We start from the raw sequence: 27,006 nt of genomic DNA, 5'->3' as shown, positions 1-27,006 counted from the left end.
TGGAGGTGGTAGGCTGGAATCCCCACGTATAGACAGTTGGCATAGTCTAAACGTGAGGTAACCAGGGCCAAGATGACAAGTATGAGAGCCTCTGGAGACAGGTACCTTCGGATCTTCCCGATCCTGCGGAGATGAAAGAAGCAGGCCGAAGTGACAGCATTAATGTGCGGCCGCATCGAGAGATCACTGGAGATGACAACACCTAAGCTCTTCACGGAGTCAACTGGGCAAGGGGAAGGGCCGAGGGCAGGCGGCCAGAAGTTGGCAGTCCAAGGATGAGGGAGCCCACCGATCAGGACCAGCTCTGTCTTACTAGGATTGAGCTTCAGCTGACTGAAGTTCATCCACTCATAGATGGAAAGCATGGTGGATTGGAAATTAGAGCGGGAGAGAGGGGAAGAGTCAATAGGAAAGATAAGTTGCAGGTCATCTGCATAATTAAAAGTGGTAACAGAAGAGTGACGGAGGGAGACCAGAAGAGGCTGCATATAGAGATTGAACAGAAGGGGAGATAAGGCAGAACCCTGGGGGACACCACAAGAAAGTGAAGTGGAAGGGGCAGAAAAGGAGGATAGGTGAACAGATTGGGTCCGGAGTTGGAGAAAGGACACAATCCAAGACAGGGCCAGGCCCGAGATCCCAGCATTTCTGACACGGTCGACCAAAATGTCGTGGTCGACCGTGTCGAAAGCGGCCGAGAGATCAAGTAGTACCAGGGCCTGGGCCAAGTTCTTATCCGCCCCCTGTCTCAGCGTGTCCATGACCGCTGTCACCACTGCCTCCGTAGAGTGGGAGGGTCTGAAACCTGCCTGTTGGTCATCGAGGAAATGAGTCTCCTCGATGAAAGAACTAAGGCAACGGGTGACATAGGTTTCCAAGACCTTCCCGAGATATGGCAGAAGGGAAATAGGACGGTAATTGCCCAGTACCGCGGGATCGGAACCGGGTTTTTTCAGAATAGGTACCACCACAGCGCTTTTGAAAGCATTGGGGACAGAGCCTATGGAAAGTGAGCGGTTTAGGAGGTCCAGAGGAGGGTCAGGACATGCCATAAAGGCATCTCTAAGGATTTGGGGGGGACAGCAATCCTTGGGAGAGCCTGAGCCCACAGCCGAGAGAAGAGAGCGGAAGGTGTCTAAAGAAATTCGGAGGAAAAACATTCAGGGAGTGAGGATTTGAAGGAGGAAGGGCACTGGTGTGAGACGTAGTGGTAGGGGGAATATTGTTTTTAATTGTAACAATTTTATCACTAAAAAAAGAATTGAGGGAGTCGCACAAAGCTTGTGATGGCTGAGGCTGAGGTGTAACGCGGTCGGGTAAGGAAAGTTCAGCGACAATTGAGAAAATTTCTTTAGTTTTGGAAGCAGAATTAATTACTTTTTGAGAAAAATAAGCAGATTTAGCCAGGATGATGGATGTTTTGTAGGATTTAAGTAAGTCAGTGTAGACAAACTTGAGTGAAGGATCATAGTTACGCCTCCAACGGCGCTCAGCCTGGCGAAGAAGGAGTTTGCTGGCCTTAAGTTGATCAGTGAACCAGCGCTGAGCGTCGTGGGGTCGCCTCGATTTGATGGATTTGACTGGGGCGACTGCGTCACTGGCATGAGACAACCATTGGTCCATTGCGGCTGCTTGGGAGTTCAGATCGGGGTGACTAGGGGGTAGAGTGGAAGCAAGGGTCGAATGGAACAAAGTATCGGCGTGCTTCCAATTACGAGCGGAAAAATTAAAGGTTGGAGGGGGGCGGGTGGGTGCAATGATTTGTAGCGTAAAAGAAATAAAAAAGTGATCGGACCAGGTACAGGGGTACACCATAGGAGAAGAAATATCCAAGTTGGTGGTCCACACCTGATCCAGGGTGTGGCCCTTGTTGTGAGTCGGAACAGAAATATGTTGGAAGAGATTAAGGCCAGATAAAAGACCAGAAAAGTCAAGTGACACAGAGGATTCAGAAGGGTCGGATGGCCAGTAATTAAAGTCACCAATGATCAGGATCCTAGCAGAGTTAATGGTTAGTTGCGAAATGAGATCGCTGAACAAAGATGGAAAAGAGGGCATGTTGACAGGGGGGCGATACACTAAGACACAAATAAAGGAATGTTTGGGAGAAGAAAATTTCAACATAAGAATGTCGGAGTTCAATATAGGAGTGATTGTGGAAGAGGTGAATTGCAAGTTGGAGCGAATGATGGCAGCAACTCCCCCACCCGGTCTACCAGAGGTCCTGTTGGAATGGAGGATGTAGTAGCCCGGGGGTATTGCGGCCAAAATGTCAGGACATGAGTCCGCATGTAGCCAGGTTTCAACGAGGAGCAGGATGTCAATGTTGCCAGCCTCGAGAAGTTGAAAGACCTCAAGCTGATGTTTGGGGAGAGAACGGGTGTTCAGGTACATGACTGAAATGGAGCGCGTACCAGAGGAGCTAGGCCTGGGAAGTGTGGGAGAGGTAGAGTTGGAGGGAAAGGTAGTAGAGGGAGCAGCCAAAGGGGTGCAGGGTGGGAGAGGAGAGAAAATACCATATGTCTGAGCGATGGCAATCGTGTGAGGGGATGGAAGAGCACGGGTATAACAAGAACGAAGTTCGAGGGATGTATAAGTGATACGTTGAGCAGCATGCATGGCCCCTAGCCCCGGTCGGCCGCGGACGGGCGCAGACGGGCTTGACTTATGCGCGACTTCGGCGCGAAGTCGGCGCTCCCGCTGCGCTCGTCCGCTGCGCTTCCTCCAGGTTGCCATTGATACATACAGACATCTGCAGTGATGGTAGTTGCTATGTTTCATAACCTGAAACCCAATATCCTTTCGAGGTAGCTCACTGAAATATGGTTGGAGGGCCTGGCACTGAAATGGCTTCAGTCCTATCTTGAGAGCCGACAGCAGGCAGTGGCCTCCCTCCTTTTCGTTCTGAATTTAGAGCCATCCAGCATGGTGTTCCTCAGGGCTCGTCCATTAGCCCAATCCTTTTCAATATCTATATGCAACCACTGATCCGCATCATTTAATCTTTTAACATCAGGCTGATGAATTACGTGGATGATACACAGCTTATTTTCTCTCTAGAGGGGGATCAGTCTACTCTACTTAGCAACTTTCATGAGTGCATGCAAAAGACGACCAGATGGCTTACAGATAATTTTCTGCAGTTTAATGGGGGAAAAACGTAAATCCTACACTGCACCGCTAAGAAGGTCCCTCGTCCGCTCACTGTGAATTTCTGGACTACTCGGGCAGATATACCACCTACACCGGTGGTTGCAGTGCGCAATCTAAGAGTTTTTGACAATAGGCTGAGGCTAGAAAACACAGTAAATACAACTGTCAGAACCTGCTTCACCCTTATTAAAGCATTGCAGAAAATTCTGCCAATGTTACCCTTGTCATCCAGGGCTCTTGTGGTGAGAAGAGTTAACCTGAGCCGTCTGGACTACTGCAATGCCCTGCTACTCTGTGCACCTAATTCTTTGATCATGAAGTTACAAAGAATACAGACTATTGCCTGCAAGTTAGCATTAAAGCAGGCACCCAGTGCCTCTGCGGCTCTTAAGGAACTCCACTGGCTTCCTCTAGTACAGAGAATCCAGTTCAAATAATTATGCATGGTCTATAAGGCTCTGCGGGGACTTGGACCAATTTGTCTGGCACTCCCCTGCAAGAAATCTTCGATCCTCCACTGCCTATCTGGTTTGCACTACCAGAATCGGAACCACCAGGTTTGGAAGTAGAGCGTTTGGCTATGCGGGCGCTCATCTATGGATCATCTTCCACCTGTTCTCAGGCAAGTGAAGAATTCCCCCACTTCAGGAGGAAGCTTAAAACTCGGCTGTTCCCTCTGATGTAGTGTAGGACAGTCTTCTGATTGGTAAACTTGGGCAATTAGGGAAGTACCTGTAAACTTCAGCACTAGGATGCCCGTGGGGGTGATAGTGCGCTTTATAAATCTGCATTACATTACAAGAGTGCATTCATCACCAGTTAGTTTAACTTGCATTTATTTTTCAATTAAGCTGTTATTGCATTATTGTATACTTAAACTTCTTTTATTTTTGTAACCTCTTTGACCCTGCCAGTACACTCAGACTCCCGACCCAACAACACTCCAATAACAGTTTGTACATTCAGCTTAGAAATGCAGTAGATAAACATTGCCACACTTCCAGGCCATCTTCATTTACATGTACTTGCAGAGGCATTCGCGCCCACATGGGAACCCGTCCATCATTCACCCCCGGGCGCGCCACCACAATTTAAAGACCTCTGCTCTAGATGGATTGTTCTCACCATTGAAATGTTGTTCACTAGCCTACAAGCCTTTAGTCGCCAGACTAAAGGGATACACCTAAAAAGAAAGGTGCTACAGTGACCTTTATGGTCAATGTTTCTTTGCATGATATATGCAGAGCAGCCTCATGGTCCTCAGAGCATACCTTCACAAGCATTAGTGCATATATGTGGGCACAAAAACATGTTGCAGTCTAACAAACCATACTAAAGTATTTTTGCTTCCACTCCCTCTTCAGCCCACCTCCACAAGGGAGGCAATACGTCTGCATAATATGAGCAAAGAATGAATCTTTTAGAGATTTCATGCTGCATAGGATACAGTTGCTTACCTGTAATTACAGGTTCAAGGCATAGGAGTTGCAGAATTCATACTTTTGCATAGATCGCCATCTGGTGTTGAGCTTGGATGATTGCAGTTTGCTGTTTTGGAAGAAGTCTTTGTAGTCACGAGATAGGTGACTCCTCCCTAAGACGATAGTGCCCATGGTCATAGACTCCATCCTCAGATTTTTTTCCACCATCGGGTTCGGATGCAACTTTGGCGCTCTGGTTCGGTACAGTATTTCCAAACCATTTCGACGTGTAAACAATCACAACTCTACTATATTGTTTTTGTTCGCGTGCCCTTTGACGCGCTAACTCAAAAATACTCTACCAGTTGTCGACGCGGGCCGCTGGGCCTATCAACGCTATTCGGGCCTACGGCTAGTGGAAAGGACTCCATTTAAAAAAAATGACCCCAGTGTGGAGCTAAATTTCCACACAGCGACCACCACAAGGTCTGCAACCTTTCTCTCGCCAGAACACGAGGAAAAGGATTGGCAAGCTTGCACCTCCTTTCAATACAAAAAGACTATCAGTGATCGCCGCGCTCGATGACCCGTTATGGCGCAACAGGCTGCACCGGTGCCAGAAAACCTCTTTGATGAAGGCCCAGACGTTCCAGAGGCAGAGGATTCAGAGGAGTTTGACATCAAATCCGAAGCTGATGACTAGGACTTTGATTTACAGTTTTGCAGCTTGAAACTTTGTTTGAGGCAAGTGTGCTGTAAAGACCCATGCTTTGCATAAGTCCACCATCTAGTATTTAGCTCGATTGATTACCATTTTTTTTTTTGTTCCAAAAAGTTTTCTTTGAGTCACAAGGCTGTTTGACTTCTACTCTTGGCTCTGTTGGTCTACTTTGTGTCTCATACAACCATTTCAAATCTAAACTTTGGCTCCCTTCCTCGGCCCTCAGGTAGTGCCTGGCCAGGTAAAAACGTCTCCCATTTCCACACTCAAAGAGAATAACGTGCTAATGGAATGCCCTCTGCTCCATTTCTGTCCGAAGTGAGGCGCAAAATACCCTCACACCGACCAACATCCAATTTGTAACTTATGCCTCTCGCCTTGATATCAAGAAGACACCCTTGAGGCCTGTAAATCCTTCCGGTCCAAAAAGACCCTGCACGACCGATGTGCAAGACGACAGGAAATGCAGTGTAAACAGGCAGATGATGTCCGATACATCTTCGGTCGACAAGAAGAGGAAGAAGCTACATTAGCACAAGAGGAATCACGGTCAATCCTTGATTCATAGTCAACATGTCTACAGTCCGCTCAAGAGCAACGGATAGTGAGTACCTCTACCCCTGATCCTAAGCTCAAACCATCAATCAGTCATTGCATTTGTAAAGCACACTATTTACCCGTGAGGGTCTCAAGGCGCTGGGGGGAGGAGAATGCTGCTACTGCTCGAAAAGCCAGGTCTTGAGGAGTCTTCTGAAGGTTAACAGGTCTTGGGTCTGCCGTAGGTGGATTGGGAGGGTGTTCCAGGTCTTTGCGGCGAGGTGGGAGAACGATCTGCCGCCGGAGGTTGCTCTTCGAATGCGGGGGACTAGGGCGAGGGCGGCGGAGCGTAGATCGTGGGTGAGGGTGTAGAAGCGGAGTCGTCCATTGAGTACGCTGGTCCTGTGTTGAGTGGCTTGTGTGCGTAGGTGAGGAGCTTGAAGGTTAGTCTTGCTGACGGGGAGCCAGTGCAGGTCTCAGGTGGGGTGTGATGTGGCTGCGGCAAGTGATGTCGAGGATCAGGCATGCAGAGGTATTCTGGATGCGTTGAAGCCTTGTAAGGAGTTTTGCCGAGGCTCCTGCGTAGTGCATTTCCATAGTCCAACCTGCTGCTGACGAGGGCCTGGGTGACCCGTTCTTTTCGCTTCGGTGGGGATCCACTTGAAAATATTGCAGAGCATGCAGAGGGTGTTGAAGCAGGAAGAAGAGACTGCGTTGACCTGCTTAGTCATGTAGAGGGTGGATTTGAGGATGATCCCTAGGTTACGTGCATTGTCGGTGGGTGTTGAAGCTCTTCCTAGTGCGGTCGGAAACCAGGAGTCGTCCCAGGCCGAAGGGGTGGGTCCGAGGATAAGGACCTCAGTCTTGTCAGAGTTCAGCTTCAGTCGGCTGTTCCTCATTCATTCGGCGACTGCCTTCATTCGGGTTGGTTTTGGTGGTGTTGGGGTCGTTGGTGAGGGAGAGGATCAGTTGGGTGTCATCGGCGTAGGAGATGTTGTCATGTAGTCTGGTGATGTGGGCGAGCGGTGCCATGTAGATGTTGAACAGCATAGGGCTGAGCCCTGGGGTATGCTGCAGATGATCTCGGTGGCTTCGGAGCAGAAGGGGGGAGGCGGACACTCTGTGTTCTGCCGGAGAGGAAGGAGGTGATCCAGTCCAAGACCTTCTATTGGATCCTGGCGTCGGGACAAAAACCTGCTCAACAGCCTGCCCCGGAAAAGAAAATCCTTAGGTGGTAGTGTAGTCGCCGAGTGTAGGAGTATGTATAAGTTGCTAAGGGGGTTTGATTGTCCTCAGGCTTTGTGGGAAGGCCTGGTCTATCCAAGGACTTGTTCAATGAAGGTTCCCTACAGTTAGTTTGTGACCGGGGAAGCCTCCAACGAGGTAGCCCAAGCAGAAGTAGGAACTTTGAAACTGTAGGTGTGGTGTTAACGTTTGTGTTACCATTTCTCTTGTGTGCCATTCCATGATTTCCTTGATTATCTAGCAAAGTGCATGTCACTTGTAAGAGAAAATGTCAGTTCGAGGCATGTGGGCTGCTGAATTCATATCTGTGCATAGATCGCCACCTAGTGTTGGCTCCGGATGATTGCACATTGTTGTCCTGGAAGAGTCTTCGAAGTATCACGAGATAGGTGGCTCCTCCCCTGGACTACAGTGCGCATGGGCATCGCCTCCATCCCCAGATTGTTTTTTTCCGCCATTGGGTTCGGATGTGTTTCGGTTCCCTCTGTTGGAACCGATAGTTGTTCAACTTCTACTCGAGACCAAAAGGTCTTTAGGCTGGGTGTCGGTATAGTTGCGTACGGGTTTCTATCTGACTCTCAGCTCCGATCTCTTGCTGCCCTTCCACGTGCTTTCGGCGCGGTCGGGCCTGTACTACACTCTTGCTATGGAGCGAACTCCGTTTAAGAAGTGCCCGTTGTGTCACTCTAAATACTCGCACCTCGACGTGCACCCGGTGTGCAATACCTGCTTGTCGCCGGATCATCGCGAGGACACCTGCATGGCGTGTTCGAAATTCAGGAGCAAGAAGACTTTAAAGATTCGTCGGGCCAATAGGCTCCAGGCTAGGTTATCGGCCACGGCGCCCCCGCCTGACGACATTTTCCAGGAATATGTCTAGGAAGAAGACTACGTGCAAGGTTCGGACTCTAATCCCGCATTCGAGGGTGAGGCCTACGACGCGGGTGAGGAGAACTTTGACGAAGTCACCGACTAGGTAGGGGACGACGATCAGACTTTTACCACGATGGGTGATAGCTCGGAGGAAGAGCATCCCCAAACTGACTCAGGGGTTGTTCCCCTTCATACGGCCCAGGTCGAGGGATCGCCTTCGGGCCTTACACAAGATCTGACTATGAGTCCTACGTCCCCGCCTCCGGGCCCGGTCACGGACACTTATGAACAATCACTTACGTCGAAGAAAACGAAAGTGAAGCCAACTGGTCACACATCCTCGGATGCGAAACCGAAACTGAAAGTGGTGCAGGTGAAGAGGGTTCTGGAGGTGTCAACTTCCAAGAAAACCAAAATGGCCGACTTGGAGAGCCACGCCAAAATGGCCGACCCGAAGCCCTCTAGGTCGGCGCCGAAGGCGAAGTCTTCCGACGCGGCTGCGTCGGCGCCGAAAGGGGTCGCGGACCCGAAGACTGCTTCGAAGAAGCGTCAGGGCGCCGACGCGCATAGGCATGGGGCGTCGGCCCCGAAGACGGTGCCTGCCGGCGAACAGGCTCTCGAAGATGAGGGGTCGCTCGAACCGGCCCAGCCCTCTCCGGCCTGGACAAAGAAGGTAGCGGAATCCTTGCAGCGGATTCGAAAGGCCAGTGTGGTTCCCGCACAGGACGCCAGTGCGCCTAAGCTGACGCCTAAGCCTGCGAGGGAGCAAACGCCTATCCGTTTCACCCTGCCGCCCAAGTCGGCGCCGAAGGCCTTCGCACCGAAACAGGGCGGACCCTCGAGGGAGGTGTTAACGCCGAAGGCTGCCTTGGCGGTGTCGAAGCTGCGTCTCCAGCCGCTTGCGGAGGAGGAACGTCGTGCGGTAATAATCGACGCCAACACCGGAAAACTGTCGCTCCTCAAACGGAAGATCACGACGGAGCCGACGTTGGAACCCTTTAAGATTCCTCTCAAAAACAAAAGGGACTCCGAGGACTCTCCGGCTTTGGTGGAACCTGTGTCCCCGCAAACCCTAGGACACTCGCCGACGCATTCCGCAGCAGCCGATGCGGACGAGGAAGGTGACGAGTACAACTATCCGGCGTACTCGGATCCGGAGGAGGAGCACGTACCGTGGTCCGCCGGAGGCGACACGGAGGACCCGCAGTCGGCTCAGGACACTCAACTTTTCGCGGCCAAGACGTCCCCGTCTGAGGACTCGGTGGCCTTCAATGCTCTGATAGAGAGAGCTGCTGCTAACCACGACGTCTAGCTGCACTCGGACCCCGTGGATGTGGACTTCTTGTTCGACACCTTCTCGGTAGCCGAAAAGTCTGTCAAAACACTACCGATGCTTAAGGGGGTGCTGAAACATGCAACGGAGGTTTTCAAGGAGCCCACCCGAGCGCGTGTGGTCAACCCTCGCATCGACAAGAAATATAATGCAGCGCCCACGGATCCCACATATATTAAGGGACACTTGCCATTGGACTCCTTGGTTGTTTCCAACGCTCGGAAGAGGGCGAACTCTCAGACTACTGGTGACGCTCCTCCCCCAGACAAAGAGTCCAAAATCTTTGAGGCCTCGGGCAAACGAATTGCTGCACAGGCAGCTAATATCTGGAGAATATCTAACACCCAAGCATTACTTGCACGTTATGATAGGGCTCATTATGACACATTAGAGGCCATACTGCAACACTTGCCTGACCAATACAAGGAGGCGGGAGAGATGCTCATTCAGGAGGGTAAACTCATTACGAATGCATCCATCAAATGTGCACTGGATGTGGCAGACACAGCCTCCAGGGCTATCAATACCAGTGTGCTGCTTCGACGCCATGCCTGGCTTAGAATTTCGGGGTTCAAACCCGACATCCAAACTACGATCCTCAATCAAACAGTGAATCCTGACCACCTGTTTTGCCCTGAGGTGGATGCCACACTGGAGAAAATGAAAAAAGATACGGAAACTGCCAAGTCTATGGGGGCTCTACAAAGTCAGCAGTTTCGGAGTGGTTCCTTTCGCCGCTCAAACTCCAGAGGCACCTCAAGGGGACAGGCGTCCCAGTCAACCCAATATTACAAGAGTAACACCCAAGCCTCGTATAACAACAAGGGTCGAGGTGGTTACAGAGGCAATAATGTCAAGGGCAGGGGACGTGGAAACAATAGTTCCAGGTCCACCACCACCAACAAACAGTGACGTCTTGTCACTGCCCCCCGACCATGCAACACCGGTCGGGGGGAGACTCCAGCAGTTCCTGCCGGCGTGGAAGACCATCACCACGGACAGGTGGGTGAGGTCTATTATCCAGTACGGGTACTGTCTAGAGCTTACGTCCATTCCACCGGACATACCCCCAAGGAGCCGTCCTATGTCAGGCGAGCACTTGACCTTGTTGCAGCAAGAAGTTCTAGTCATGCTGCAAAAAGGGGCGATAGAGCTCGTTCCGTTGCAAGAGCGGGGAACGGGTTTACTCCCTGTATTTTCTGATTCCCAAGAAGGACGGATCCCTCAGGCCGATCCTGGACCTCAGGCCCCTGTGAACTGGTACATCCTCTCGGAGCACTTCCATATGCTCACGTTGCAGCAGGTGCTTCCCCTGCTTCAACAGGGGGACTTCCTGGCTACGCTGGATCTGAAAGATGCCTATTTTCATATCCCCCTGCATCCTTCCCACAGGAAGTACCTCAGATTCACGATCTTAGACCAGCATTACCAGTTCAAGGTTCTGCCGTTCGGGGTCACCACGGCACCGAGAGTGTTTACCAAGTGCCTAGCGACTGTGGCAGCGCATCTCCGTCGCCTCCACGTCTTTCCCTACCTGGACGACTGGCTCATTTAAGCAAGGACAGAAAAGCAGTGCGTCGACCACGTGTCACGCACCATTCATCTCCTGCACGATCTGGGATTCTCTCTGAACTACCCAAAGTCCCATCTACAGCCCGCCCACGTGCGACAGTACCTGGGCGCGACAATCAACACTCTGGCAGCCACCGCGCAGCCAAATTCAGTGAGAATCGCCAGCATCCAGGCGCTGATCCAACGATTCAGACCCCAACACTCTCTTCCAGCGAAGGTGTTCATGCAGTTGATAGGCATGATGGCCTCCTGCATCTCCATTGTCCCGCACGCGAGACTACATATGCGTCCGCTTCAGGAGTGCCTTGCAAGTCAGTGGACTCAGGCTCATGGGCAACTGACAGACCTAGTGTTGGTGAGCGGTCGGGCATACAACTCTCTGCATTGGTGGAATCCACACAACCTTTGCAAGGGCCGACCATTCCAAGAGCCTGTCCCACAGATTATCCTGACGGACGCCTCTCTCCAGGGATGGGGAGCGCATGTACTCCATTACACTGTGCAGGGACTATGGACACTACAGCAAAGGAAGATGCACATCAATGTGTTGGAACTGATGGCAATCTTCATGGCCTTGAAGGCGTTCAAAGTACATCTGTGCAACAAAGTCGTGTTGATCCGGACGGACAACATGACGGCCATGTACTACATCCAGAAGCAGGGAGGCACACACTCTCCGCAGCTGTCTCATCTGGCTCAGAGCATGTGGAAGTGGGCCATTCAGAGGAACATCTTCCTCATGGCAGAGCATCTCCCGGGCAAGGACAATCAAATGGCGGATCTGCTCAGCAGGCACAGCCATCAGATGCACGAGTGGGAGATACATCCATCAGTACTCCAACCGTACTTCCAAAGGTGGGGTCATCCAGAGATAGACCTGTTCGCCACAAAGGAGAACGCAAAATGCCAAAGCTTCGCCGCCAGATTCCCACACCCCCAATCACAGGGCAATGCGATGTGGATGAACTGGTCCGGCAAATTTGCGTACGCTTTTCCCCCAGCACCTCTGATACCGCTGGTGGCACGCAAGCTCAGGCAGCACTCGATGACTCTCATCCTGATTGCTCCAACGTGGGCTCGCCAACCATGGTACACCACGTTTCTAGAACTGTCCGTGGTGCCGCATCAAAGGCTTCATCTCACTCCCAGCCTTCTGACGCAGAGCCATGGCGACATTCAGCACCCAGATCCGCAACAGCTCAACCTGGCGATCTGGCTCCTGAAGTCCTAGAGTTTGGCTACCTCAATCTTCCTCCCGATTGCATGAACATCATTCGGGAGGCAAGGAAGCCCACTACCAGAGCTTGTTATGTGGCTAAATGGAAGAGGTTTGTCATCTACTGTGCTAACCACAATATTGACCCTCTAGATGCTTCAATTCAAAACATCATTTGCTATCTTTTCCACCTGTATCAATGCAATCTGGCATACTCTTCCATCCGCATTCACCTGTCTGCTATGGCAGCATACCTCCAGAATAGGCAACACCTGTCACTCTTCAAGGTCCCTGCTATCAAGGCCTTTCTGGAAGGACCCAAAAGGGTCATTCCACCAAGGACCCCACCAGCTCCAGAATGGAACCTCAATGTGGTTCTTACGAGACTGATGGGTCCTCCCTTTGAGCCACTGCACTCTTGTGAGCTTCAGTTTCTGACTCGGAAGGTTGCGTTCTTGGTAGCAATTACATCGCTACGGAGGGTTAGCGAGCTGCAGGCGCTCACCATCCAAGAACCTTACTTCCAGGTACATGCTAACAGGGTGGTGCTCCGCACTAACCCTAAATTCCTACCCAAAGTGGTATCCCAATTCCACTTAAACCAGACAATTGAATTGCCGGTGTTTTTCCAAAACCCGGAGACACTGGCGGAGCGCATGCTCCACACCCTTGATGTTAAGAGGGCCTTGATGTATTATGTAGACAGGACAAAAGATTTTCGCAAAACCAAGCAGCTTTTTGTTGCTTTTGCCACTCACCACAAGGGAAACGCTATCTCTAAAGCAGGGATTGCTAGGTGGATAGTAAAGTGCATTCAGATCTGTTACGCTAAAGCTAAGCGCACTCTCACTATCCCACCGAGGGCCCACTCCACCAGGAAGTTGGGGGCCTCAATGGCTTTCCTAGGTAACATTCCCTTAGAAGATATCTGTAGAGCAGCCACATGGTCTTCCACACATACTTTCACTAAACACTACTGTGTAGACGTGCATTCCAAACAGCAGGCAGCTGTTGGTCAGGCTGTTCTAAAAACGCTTTTTCAGACTGCTGCAGCTGGCACGGGCGGCCGCCGATAATGGAGGGACTGCTATGTATTCTATGCACAGATATGAATTCAGCAGCCCACATGCCTCGAACTGCAAATGCTACTTACCAGTATGCATCTGTTCTTGGCATGTAGGGCTGCTGACATTCATATCGCCCACCCTCCTCCCCGGCGCCTGTAGCAGCTGCAGAATTCATTCATATACATACATATGCTCATAGCATGGTCATCACTCACATACTTCACTCCATCTCTGCCAATGGCTAAAAACAATCTGGGGATGGAGGCGATGCCCATGCGCACTGTAGTCCAGGGGAGGAGCCACCTATCTCGTGATACTTCGAAGACTCTTCCAGGACAACAATGTGCAATCTTCCGGACCCAACACTAGGTGGCGATCTATGCACAGATATGAATGTCAGCAGCCCTACATGCCAAGAACAGATGCATACTGTTAAGTAGCATTTGCATTTCTGCACTATGGCTATCCCTCTCAAGCCTCTTGACAAACAGTCCGACATCCTTTCCTTGCCTTACCGTTCTATGCTGAATTTTGTCTAGGCTGCAATTGATAATTTGTGAGGCACCAGGAATGCTTGGGGTTATATACCTGTGGTGTTTTCCTCATGCTGGTCTGTAACACACATCATTGAAATAACATTGAGCATACGTTGATTTAAGCCTACATTTCTAAACCATAACACTGTACTAGTAAACCGTTGAGCACTTCTACCCCCTACTTCTCAACCTGAAGCATCTGTTGAGGCATTTTAGATGTAAATCGCACAGCTGGTATAGACTAGCAGAGTGCACTTTACTCTCTGGTCCCAAACTTATGCCTTCAATCAACTTCAAATAACTTCATCTTTGACTCTGCGTGTGCCTTAGTCATGTGTGCTCAGTGCCCACTCTAGTATTGGTCACATGGCTCCTCACCAGAGTGTCATGTCTGCATGAATTGTTTCTGGACTTTGGGAGAGGCCCAGGTAAGTCCACCCACGATGGGATGCGGTGGGCTAAATCTTTCCTTATTGGGCTTTTTAGCATGCCTCAGTCCTTGCCCAGCCTTCGCCAAAGCATTCCCTCTGGCACAGAGGGCCCTTGGGGGTTTTATCGTGCTAATTCATTCACCTCCTTCGGATGTGGAGCACCCTCTATCTGGCCCAGCATAAGATAGGGAAGATGGCCACGAAAGATGGCCCTTGCGTTTGGCCCTTCTACGAAGCAATGGTACCCCCGTGAGGTGGTGTGAGGGAGCTCCCCTCATACATTTTACTGGGTGCCCTCTTCCTGGCGCACCACTGCCACCCCCTGATGAAAGCTGGCAGTCGCCCCTTAACTTACAGATAGGCGTCCATGTGGTGAAAGTGAGTTCAAGTTGCAGGGGACTCTTATGACATCCAGTGTTCTCCAGTGTGTCCACCACTGCACGACTCTCCTTCCTGATGGCAGTCTCTCCCAACTCATTCTTTCACACTGACCTATTCCATTCCTGGATGTCCCACACTGCGAGAGCTTTCTCCTCCCTGCTGCCCAAACCTAGGGAAGGCACCCTTCATGAACAAGTCAACTTAACACTTTTCACCCTTGCTTCCTAATTCAACCCCTTGAGTCCAATTAGCAAAGCTTTTATCTTCTGTCCTTCAAGGGCCTCCCCCTCTTTTGAGACCTGCCCCATTCAGTTGAAAGGTGGATTCACTGCAGCTGACTGGTCTCTTGTCCTCCTTTCACTGCATTTCCCATGGCTCCCTTGAGACCTTAAGAGTTTTGAGAGGGCTCTGGTTAGAGACAGACCTCAAAAGGCTCAATGTTTGCTTTGTGTGTTGCTGTTCAGCTTCATCATTGAAAGCATCACATGCTCTCTCACTAATGTTCTTGTGCTTTCTCTCTGGCACTGTATTTCGCTCTGTCTCACCTCCTCGCTCTCCTCTTCTTGTGGTCTCACTCCTAACACATTGTCGTCTCTTGCGGTCTCTAACCATCTTTTGCATTGGCTGTCTTCTCTCCCACAAGCTCGCCCTCTACCCTCTGTCTGTTCCTCTGTCCCTGTTCTCCCTCTGGGGGTCTCCTGCTCTCTCTTCCCCCTTATTGTGACCCTGTGCCCTAATTGGCTTTTCTTTAAGGCACATGCAGTGGATAACCGTTTCCATTCTGACAACACCATCCCCTGGTCTGTCCTTCGTGTGTGTTCCTTGGTGGAGTCAAAATGTTCTTTATTCACCCTTTGAATACAGTTCATGCATCTGATCAGCACATCTGACCACTGTTATTTTGAATGGCGGAAGGTCACTTTGTGTATGGGGCTCATTGTGGCCTTATTAGGCAAGAGTTCAGACTGTTCTTTCCCTGCTTTGGTTCCTGCCAGTCAGTTGCTGATTCCCAAGTATGGCGCCCTGCGTAGTGTTGAAGACTGCTGCATCCCCACAGGGATATTGGACGTGATCCTGTGGGTTTGGCTCAGTTCCTGCCATCCGCCATCCGTCCCTGTTGCGGCTGGGCGAGACCTGACTAGTTCTGAGAAATTGTTCCGGCCTGTAAGATTCCTAAAAAATTGCATCCTTTACTTGACTTAAAAAGGAAGCTTTGGTGCCTGAGATGAGCAAGCCTGTGTGTTTACCAATGTGGAGTACAATATAATTGGCCAACAGATTTGTCTGTGAAGAATCTGATTCCCTGCTTGTAAACCTACTCCTTGAAGTCACTGCTTACAGCACAGTGATGATCTAGGGCACGGGGAAAGGGTATTGGGGTGATTGCAGGTCAATTGTAGTTGCTTTGATGAGAGCATGCGGATTTACGTCTTTAGGAAGGGGCTTTATTTGTAACTTTAGCATTGGATGTTCTGTAACAGTTTTTATCTGCATCACTTTGTTGTAGAGTGAACAACTTGTTCTGAAATGTTCTGAAGAATGTGTTATCAGTGGATAAGAAATATTAATTAAGCAACCAGTGAATGTTTGTAGCTGAAATGTGCTTTAAATTAATTGGGCACTCAAGCCAACCAAGCTGAGGCCTTAGGAATGCTCTGAAATGTGGGTTCTGCTACTGCTTTAGTTCTGTGTTTGCACAAATATGATTGGTCTTTCTCAAGAACGGCTTCACCTTTCTCTCCTTTTCTTGTAGGATGCGAGGAAAGCATGTGGGGACTCCACGCTGACCCAGGTAAGTGGGCTTAAGTTACCAGACTAGCTACAGATGACATCCACGGCTTGGTGCTCTCTGAACCAGTGGGTGCATTCCTTGTTGAATGGTATGAATCTTGTGCAGTGCTGAACCGCATTATTCCAGGGATCCAGGGCTGTGAAAGGAGACCACACTGACTGCTTCATCTTGGCACACGTTTGCTTTTCTAAATTAAAATTGGACATCTTCAATATGGCTTGATTTCTTGTTCAGTTAGTAGTTGTGGAAGTAAATCCAATTAGGGAGGAAAGGAGATGGCACCTTGGTTTAGCGTGGTATCTTTTGCACATTACCAGTATTTCTGTGATAAGTGATGTAAGATAATTTTGCTACCTAGTAAAGTAAAATTCAGCAAGCAGAGGACTAATAATGGACGCCGGCACAATGTTCAGAATATTTGAGTTCAGGGAACTGCAGCATTAAAGATCTTCAGCGTGTGTAAGCATCACACGCCATCTTTCAGAGGCAATAATGTAGCTGCGGAGTGTTGAATTGCAGCACTTAGAAGCCACATACTAGCTGTAAGGTGTCCGATGACCACGTTCAGGAGGTACAGCCTGCTTTGTAAGATGGAGATAGCTGATTGTAGGAGTGTGCACTCTCCCTGGCATAACAATGGAGACAGGGCGTCCGCTCAGTGGTAGAAGAGAGCCCACAGTGATGAGTAGATGACAACATTACAGAATTCTGGAGGTGTAGAGGAAGATGTAGAGTGCAAATCCAAGAAGGAAATATTGCGAACTCAGATGTTCGGTTTAGTATTAATAAATATTGGCAGGCCAACGGCTACAACTCCTGCATGTAATCAGGGAGCTACATTTTCACACCCCTTTTTGTACCTTCCCTTTAATAATCTTACTTCACTGCACCATTGTCTGGAATCCAGCCAACTTGAATTTTGAGGTACTTTATGTTCGAGGCATTTGAACTGTGAATCATATACTGTGCATACTCTGCCATCTAGTGTTTGGTCCAGATATTTGCAAGTTGATTTTCTTCGAAGAAGTGTTTTCTATTACAAGGTAGGTGACTCATCATTCGTTGATAGTGCGCATGGGCATAGACTCCATTGTTTCTGCCATCTGGGTTGGACGTGTGTTGCTGCGCTCCGGTTCGAACCCGTTCTTCGGGTTCCCCTCGGTGCACAGTAACTATACCTGCGTCTGTATTGTTTTGAACGCATATCCCACTTCTCCGCTTATCGTATCCATCGAGGAAACCTCGATTTTGATCGGGAAACTTTGAGTCAGTCCACCTCGCAGTCGATTGGACGGACTCAATTCAAATTCTGGCCTCTGTGCCACACGAAGTATCCGCGCACCGACTCTCATAAAGTGTGCAACTTGTGCTCGTCTCCGGAGCACAACGAACAAGACTGTGACGTGTGCAGATCATTTCGATTGAACAAAACGCTCTTCGATCGTCTTGCTCGACGTTGTGAAATGCAGAGCCAAAAAGTTGAATACACGCCGGACATTTTCGTTGAAGGATCCGAGCCCGAATTCGATGCACAAGGGGCTGAGCAAGAGCAAGAAGAAATTGCATCTATTCCTGAATCGACTTCCAAGATGGAAGTCTACTTACCTAGAGGTCCCCGTCCTGTGAGTACCGAGCACTCCTTGCCACAAAATCCAAATAGGCCCTAGCAAAAGGCTTTGGTTCCACCCTCTCCTTTGGACCACAGTCAGATGTTTGACACCCAGCCATCTGGCAAGGCAAAAAAAAACGCGGTGATAAGCGATCCAGCTCAAGATTGAGTCAGGCACTGAGACAAAACCTTCAGGCGCCAAGCCGAATACCGCTTCGGAGCCAAAATACTTGCAACTGAAATCAAAGACTGCTACCGACCTGAAAGCCATTCCATCCCCGCACCTAAGTCCTTGGTGCTGAAACCGAAAAATATTCCTTCAAAGCAACAGGATCTGGTTTTTGAAGTCCTAACACCCAAAATGGACCCAAAACAGAAGGAACTGTATATTGATACAGGACATGTCCTTACTAAACCGCCTCAGAAGCGCAAACCTCTGTCAGAAGACAGACTTTATCATATTCCTTTGAAGAGGAAGAATGTAGGTTCGAGGCATGTGGGCTGCTGACATTCATATCTGTGCATAGATCGCCGCCTAGTGTTGGGTCCGGATGATCGCACATTGTTGTCCTGGAAGAGTCTTCGAAGAATCACGAGATAGGTGGCTCCTCCCCTGGACTACAGTGCGCATGGGCATAGACTCCATCCTCAGATTGTGTTTTTTCCGCCATTGGGTTCGGATGTCTTTGGGTTCCCTCTAGTCTGAATCGATAAAGAACTTTTCTTAATACCAAAAGGTCTTTAGTTTCTTCGTCGGTATAGTCTTGCGTTCGGTGCCTAACTCTTCCAGCTCGGTTTCGAGCCAGATTCCATACACCCGCGTGCTTTCGTTGCGGAGGGCCCAGCCGACGCCTAAGACCCTATTGACTGTTCATCATGGAACGAAGTCCGTTCAAGAGATGTCCCGTATGCAACTCGAAGGTTCGAGGCATGTGGGCTGCTGAATTTATTTCTGTGCATAGATCGCCGCCTAGTGTTGGGTCCGGATGATTGCACATTGTTGTCCTGGAAGAGTCTTCGAAGTATCACGAGATAGGTGGCTCCTCCCCTGGACTACAGTGCGCATGGGCATCGCCTCCATCCCCAGATTGTTTTTTTCCGCCATTGGGTTCGGATGTGTGTCGGTTCCCTCTGCCGGAACCGATAGTTGTTAAACTCTCTTAACTCGAGACCAAAAGGTCTTTAGGCTTGGCGCCGGTATCGTTTTCGTTCGGGTTTACTGTTTTCTTCAGCTCCGAACTCTCGCTGCCCTTCCACGTGCTGTCGGCGCGGACGGGCCTACACAACGCTCCAGACATGGAGCGCACTCCGTTTAAACGGTGCCCGGTGTGCAACCAGAAATACTCGCACCTCGACGTGCACCCAGTGTGCAACACTTGTCTGTCGCCGGACCACGACGAGGCCAGGTGTATGGCCTGCTCGAAGTTCCGGTGCAAGAAGACCCTCAAGATTCGTCGGGCTGCGAGATTCCAGGCCAAACTGTCTGCGCCCCCGCCGGAGGACATCTTCGAAGAAGACGCCGCGGCCGACAATGTCCAACAGGTTTCGGACTCTAGCCCTGCGTCCGAGGGGGATACCTACGACGCAGGAGACTAGGAGTTTGACGAAGCCGGCGACGAGGTAGGGGACGACGATACGGCCATTGCCACCGTGGGGGATAGCTCAGAGGAGGAGCATCCCCGGACTGACTCGGGGGCCGACCCCCTTCCTGCGGCCCAGGTCGAGGGATCGCCTTCGGGCCTTACCCAAGACCAAGTTATTAGTCCAGCAGCCCCGCCTACGAGCCCGGCCACGGACATTTTGGAGGTGCCACTCACATTTACAAAAACGAAAGTGAAGCCCTCGGGTTCAACGCCTCCGGTTTCGAAACCGAAAGTGAAAGCAGTGCTGAAGGCTCTAGAGGCGTCAAAAGCAAAGAAATTCAAAATGGCCGTCATGGACAGTCCCGCCAAGATGGCCGACCCAAAGGCCTCAGGGTCGGTGCCGAGGGCGAAGTCGTCCGACGCGGCTGCGTCGGCGCCGAAGATGGTCGAGGTCGATGACCCAAAGAAGGCTTCAAAGAAGGGTCACGGCGATCCCAAAGCTCTGGCTTCCCCGGCTCCGCCCGTCGGAGCCAAGGACGGTACCGCATGGACTCCGAAGAAGGTGCCTCTCGACGACACTACTCCCAAATCAGGGAAATCACGAGAGGCGGTCGCTCCCTCTCCAGCCCTTTCGAAGAAAGTCAACGAGTCCCTGCAGCAGATTCGGAAGGTCGCGGAGCTTCCCGACCCTGAAGCTGGCGGGTCGAAGCCCGCGCAGAAGCAGTCGAAGGCACAAGCGCCTATCCGCTTCACCCTGCCGCCGAAGTCGACGCCGAAGGCCTTCGCTTCGAAGCAGGTACCTGGGGTGCCCTCAAAGGAGGTGTCGACGCCCAAAGCGTCTCCAGTGGTGGCTAAGCCTCGGCTCCAGACGCTCGCGGAGGAAGAACGTCGTGAAGTCATCATCGACGCCAATACCGGAAAACTGTCCCTCCTCAAAAGGAAAATCACCACGGAGCCGGTGTTAGAACACTATCGCATTCCTCTCAAGAATAAGAAGGACTCTGCGGGTACTCTAGCACCTTTGGCGCCGGCGTCTCCGGTTGACCTGCCGCGTTCCCCGACTCACTCCAACGCGGGGGATGGCGACGAGGAGGAGGTAGAGTACAACTATCCGGCGTACTCGGAGCCGGAGGAGGAACATGAACCTTGGTCCGCCGGAGGCGACCCTGACGACCCGCAGTCGGGTCAGGAACCGCAACTCTTTGCGGGGAAGACTTCGCCAACGGAGGACTCTGCTGCCTTCAACGCGTTGATCGAGAGAGCTGCGGCTAACCACGATGTCGAGCTGCACTCCGATCCTGTGGATGTGGTCTTTTTATTTGACACTTTCTCTGTGGCCGAAAAATCAATCAAAACTTTGCCAATGCTCAAGGGAGTGCTCAAGCACGCGCAAGAGGTCTTCAAGGAGCCTACTCGAGCACGTGTCATCAACCCACGCATTGATAAAAAATATAAGGCAGCGCCCTCGGATCCTACATATATCAAGGGACACTTGCCACTGGACTCTTTGGTGGTATCCAACGCTCGCAAGAGGGCGTACTCTCAGACGACTGGTGACGCTCCTCCCCCAGACAAAGAGTCAAAAATATTTGAGGCCTCAGGGAAAAGGATTGCTGCACAGGCAGCTAACATTTGGCGCATCTCGAACACGCAGGCCCTACTTGCACGCTACGATAGGGCTCATTATGACACCCTAGAAGCACTGCTGCAGCACTTGCCTGACCAGTACAAAGAGGCAGGGGAAATGCTAATTCAAGAGGGAAAGCTCATCACAAACGCTTCCATCAAGTGTGCGCTAGATGTGGCTGATACAGCCTCCAGGGCAATCAACACTAGTGTGTTGCTCAGAAGACCTGCATGGCTTAGGATTTCAGGGTTTAAACCTGATATACAAACGACCATCCTGAACCAGACGGTTAATCCTGACTATTTGTTTGGCCCTGAGGTGGATGCGACGCTTGAGAAAATGAAAAAAGATACAGACACTGCTAAGTCTATGGGGGCCCTCCAGTCTCAGCAGTTTCGGGGTGGTTCCTTTCGCCGCTCCAATACCAGAGGCACCTCAAGGGGTCAGGCATCGCAATCCACCCAGTACTACAAGGGCAATACCCAAACCTCATACTCCAACAAGGGTAGAGGTGGCTACAGGGGCAACAACATCAAAGGCAGGGGACGTGGAAACAACAGCTCCAGGTCCACCGCCACAAACAAACAGTGACGCCTTGTCACTGCCCCCCGGCCACACAACACCGGTCGGGGGGAGACTCCAGCAGTTCCTGCCCGCGTGGAAATCCATCACCACAGACAGGTGGGTCAAGTCTCTTATCCTGTACGGTTACTGTCTGGAACTTACTTCCACTCCACCAAACATACCTCCAAGAAGCCGTCCTATGTCCGGCGAGCACTTGCACTTGTTGCAGCAGGAAGTTCAGGTCATGCTGCAAAAAGGGGCAATAGAGCTCGTCCCACTGCAGGAAAGGGGTACAGGAGTTTACTCTCTGTACTTTCTAATCCCAAAAAAGGACGGATCCCTACGGCCCATCCTGGACCTCAGGCCCCTCAACTGGTACATTCTCTCGGAGCATTTCCATATGCTCACGTTGCAGCAGGTACTCCCTCTGCTCCAACAGGGGGACTTCCTGGCTACGTTGGATCTAAAAGATGCATACTTTCATATCCCCCTGCATCCTTCACACAGGAAGTATCTCAGATTCACGATCCAAGACCAGCACTACCAGTTCAGGGTTCTGCCGTTCGGGGTCACCACAGCGCCAAGGGTCTTTACAAAGGGCCTGGCGACTGTGGCCGCGCATCTGCGGCGCCAGAACGTCCACGTTTACCCTTACCTGGACGACTGGCTCATTCAAGCAAGAACAGAACAACAGTGCGCCGACCACGTGTCCCACACCATTCATCTCCTGCACGATCTGGGATTCTCTCTGAACTACCCGAAATCCCATCTCCAGCTGGCCCATGTACGACAGTATCTGGGCGCGACAAACACTCTGGCAGCCACTGCGCAGCCAACTTCAGTGAGAATCGCCAGTATCCAAACGCTGATCCAACGATTCAGACCTCAACACTCGCTTCCAGCGAAGGTGTTCATGCAGTTGATAGGCATGATGGCCTCCTGCATCTCCATTGTCCCGCACGCGAGACTACATATGCGTCCACTTCAGGAGTGCCTGGCACGTCAGTGGACTCGGGCTCATGGGCAACTGACAGACCTAGTGTTGGTGAGCGGTCGGGCATACAACTCTCTGCATTGGTGGACTCCACAAAACCTTTGCAAGGGCCGACCATTCCAAGAGCCTGTGCCACAGATCATCCTGACGACGGATGCTTCTCTCCAGGGGTGGGGAGCGCATGTACTCCACTACACAGTGCAGGGACTATGGACACTACAGCAAAGGAAGATGCACATCAATGTGTTGGAACTGATGGCAATCTTCTTGGCCTTAAAGGCGTTCAAAGTACATCTGTGCAACAAGGTCGTGTTGTTCCGGACGGACAACATGACAGCCATGTACTACATTCAGAAGCAGGGAGGCACACACTCTCCGCAGCTGTCTCATCTGGCTCAGAGCATGTGGAAGTGGGCCATTCAGAGGAACATCTTCCTCATGGCGGAGCATCTCCCGGGCAAGGACAACCAGATGGCGGACCTGCTCAGCAGGCACAGTCATCAAATGCACGAGTGGGAGATACATCCATCAGTACTCCAACCGTACTTCCAAAGGTGGGGTCATCCAGAGATAGACCTGTTCGCCACAAAGGAGAACGCAAAATGCCAAAGCTTCGCTGCCAGGTTCCCACACCCGCAATCACAGGGCAATGCGATGTGGATGAACTGGTCAGGCAGATTTGCGTACGCTTTTCCCCCAGCACCTCTGATACCGCTGGTGGCACGCAAGCTCAGGCAGCACTCGATGACTCTCATCCTGGTTGCTCCAACGTGGGCTCGCCAGCCGTGGTACACCACGTTTCTGGAACTCTCCGTGGTACCGCATCAAAGGCTTCATCTCACTCCCAGCCTTCTGACGCAGAGCCATGGCGACATTCAGCACCCAGATCCGCAACAGCTCAACCTGGCGATCTGGCTCCTGAAGTCCTAGAGTTTGGCTACCTCAATCTTCCTCCCGATTGCATGAACATCATTCGGGAGGCAAGGAAGCCCACTACTAGAGCTTGTTATGCGGCTATGTGGAAGAGATTTGTCATTTACTGTGTTAACCACAATATCGACCCGCTAGATGCTTCAATTCAGAACATCATTTATCTGTTCCACCCCTATCAATCCAATTTGGCTTACTCTTCCATCCGCATTCACCTGTCTGCTATGGCAGCATACCTCCAGAACAGACAACACCTGTCACTTTTTAAGGTCCCTGCTATCAAGGCTTTTCTGGAAGGACTCAAGAGTCATTCCGCCAAGGACCCCACCAGCTCCGGAATGGAACCTCAATGTGGTTCTTACAAGACTGATGGGTCCTCCCTTCGAGCCACTGCACTCTTGTGAGCTTCAATTTCTGACTTGGAAGGTTGCTTTCTTAGTAGCAATTACATCGCTACGGAGGGTTAGTGAGTTGCAGGCGCTCACCATCCAGGAACCTTTCTTCCAAGTGCATGCTAACAGGGTTGTGCTCCGCACTAACCCTAAATTCTTGCCCAAGGTTGTGTCTCAATTCCATATGAACCAGACAATTGAGTTGCCAGTGTTTTTCCAAAACCCAGAGACGCTGGCGGAGCGGATGCTCCACACCCTTGACGTTAAAAGAGCCTTGATGTACTACGTGGACAGGACAAAAGATTTTCGCAAAACCAAGCAGCTTTTCGTTGCTTTTGCCACACACCACAAGGGAAACGCTATCTCCAAAGCTGGGATCGCTAGGTGGATTGTGAAATGCATTCAGATCTGTTACGCTAAAGCTAAACGCACTCTCACTATCCCACCGAGAGCCCACTCCACCAGGAAGTTGGGGGCCTCTATGGCTTTCCTAGGTAACATTCCCTTAGAAGATATTTGTAGGGCAGCCACATGGTCTACCACACATACTTTCACTAAGCATTACTGTGTAGACGTGCACTCCAAACAGCTGACAGCTGTTGGTCAGGCTGTTCTCAAAACACTTTTTCAGACTGCTGCAGCTAGCACGGGCGGCCGCCCCTAATGGAGGGACTGCTATGTATTCTATGCACAGATATGAATTCAGCAGCCCACATGCCTCGAACTGCAAATGCTACTTACCAGTATGCATCTGTTCTTGGCATGTAGGGCTGCTGACATTCATATCGCCCACCCTCCCCCCCGGCGCCTGTAGCAGCTGCAGTCTTCATATTTACATATGCTCATAGCATGGTCATCACTCACATACTTGACTCCATCTCTGCCAATGGCTAAAAACAATCTGGGGATGGAGGCGATGCCCATGCGCACTGTAGTCCAGGGGAGGAGCCACCTATCTCGTGATACTTCGAAGACTCTTCCAGGACAACAATGTGCAATCATCCGGACCCAACACTAGGCGGCGATCTATGCACAGATATGAATGTCAGCAGCCCTACATGCCAAGAACAGATGCATACTGGTAAGTAGCATTTGCATATCCCCACATCGACGTCCACCCGGTGTGCAACAAGTGTCTGTCGCCGGACCATGATGAAGCCAGTTGCATGGCTTGTTCCCGCTTCAGGTCCAAGAAGACGCTTAAGCATTGACGTGCTGCGCGCCAGGAGGCCCAGCACTCTGCACCAGCGCCTGCGGACATTTTCGATGCCAGGGATGTCGAGGAAGAAGCTAACCGGGACATTGGTGACAACCTGTCCAATCCCGCGTCAGACATCGACGACGCGGACGCCGAAATGTTCGAGGCTGAAGAAGTCGTCGACGAGGTAGGGGACGACGGCGGGGCCTTCGGGGCCATGGAGGATAGCTCTGACTATGAGCTACCTCGCACTGACACTGGGGCCGTGCCAATTCATAAGGCTCAGGTCGAGGAATCGCCATTAGGCCTTACCCAAGATCTTACGATGGGTTCTACGGCCCGCCTTCGGGCTCGGCCACGGACATTGCTGTTGAGCCACACCCTGGTAAATCGAAACCGAAAGTGAAACCTACGGTCTTGACGCAAGAAGCAGCACTGGTGCCCGCATCGAAACCGAAAGTGCAAGTTACTTTGGTCGGATCCAAGGCCTCGAAGCCCTTGGCGCCGAAGAAGCAGAAGGGTGTTGTCGATCCGAAGGCTCAAGTCAAGGGCGTCGAGACAAAGTCTGCCACGCCGAAGACTAAAGTCATGGTGGTCGAGCCGAATAGGTCGGCGCCGAAGGCGGTCGACACCAACAAAGGACTCGGTGACCCGAAGGTTCTCGAGACTCCGCGTCAACATGACCAGGCCAAAAGCGGCGCACCCCGAGAGTCCACTCCTAGTGGGGCCTCGAGGGATCCCGTCGACTCGGCGCGCCCGCCCGCCGCTTTCACCGAGCAGGTGACGGACTCCCTACAGCGCATCAAGGAGAAGGGCTCGGCGGTCAGACCAAGGGATCCTCCACCTTCGAAGCCAGTCGAGAAACCTCACAAGGCGTCGACGCCCATTCACTTCACGTTGCCGCCAAAGGTGGTGCCGAAGGTTTCACCCCTGAAGCGGTTGCCAGCGTCCCCGCGAAGGTGTCCTCTGTGCCGAAGTAGTCGACCGTGGTGTCCACCTTGAAGCATCGGCAGTCTTCGGTAGACGAGCAACAAGAACATTTCATTGATGCCGAAACGGGCAGACTTTCCCTCAACAAGCGAAAAATTGCCCCGGAACAACCAATGGAGTCCTACAAGATTCCTCTAAAAAGAAAGGACTCTGCTTCCACTCCTGTCCTTGTGGAACCAATTTCTCCACAGACTCATGATGTCTCGCCCACTTACTCTGATGTGGACGCTGGGGAGGGTGATGATGAGGATGAGTACAGCTATCCTGTCTATACAGACCCTGATGATACCAATGAACCCTGGGCTGCTGGTGCTGACCCAGGTGATCCTCATTCTGGACAAGACACTCAACTCTATTCTGTGAAGACTTCTCCTACAGAGGATTCAGCAGCATTCAATGCCCTAATTGAACGGGCAGCTAAAAATCACAACGTCCAGCTCCATGCTGACCCTATTGACGTCCATTTCCTTTTTGATACCTTTTCAGTCTCGGAGAGGACTGTCAAGACTCTCCTATGTTAAAAGGTGTCTTAAAACATGCTGGAGAGATCTTTAAGGAGCCTACCAGAGCAAGGGTGATAAACTCTAGGATTGAGGAAGTGTAAGCCAGCGCCTACTGATCCTACCTACATTAAGGGACAGTTGCCTCTGGACTCTCTTGTCGTCTCGATTGCCCGGAAGAGGGCTAATTCTCAGACAACGGGTGATGCTCCTCCCCAGACAAGGAATCTAAGGTGTTTGAGGCATCCGGGAAAAGAGTGGCAGCACAAGCGGCCAACATCTGGTGCATTTCCAATGCGCAAGCGCTTCTAGCGAGGTATGACGGAGAACACTATGACAGA

The 27,006-nt window shown here is 51.2% G+C and overlaps 1 protein-coding gene across 3 annotated transcripts in view; it reads left to right on the top strand.

Annotated features, from left to right (window-relative positions):
• Positions 1-27,006, top strand: part of GNB2 (G protein subunit beta 2) — a 271,009-nt gene that overhangs the window by 152,441 nt on the left and 91,562 nt on the right. For all 3 annotated transcript variants that reach the window (XM_086946183.1, XM_086946184.1, XM_086946185.1), the window contains exon 3: positions 16,240-16,278. In XM_086946183.1, the coding sequence (XP_086802309.1) occupies positions 16,240-16,278 (39 nt within the window). The remainder of the gene's footprint in view (positions 1-16,239; positions 16,279-27,006) is intronic.

The sequence above is a fragment of the Lissotriton vulgaris genome, chromosome 12 (assembly GCF_964263255.1).
Source record: "Lissotriton vulgaris chromosome 12, aLisVul1.2, whole genome shotgun sequence".
Lineage (NCBI taxonomy): Eukaryota > Metazoa > Chordata > Amphibia > Caudata > Salamandridae > Lissotriton > Lissotriton vulgaris.
The sequence above is the reverse complement of the archived record's forward strand: the minus strand, read 5'-3'. Positions and strand labels throughout refer to the sequence as shown.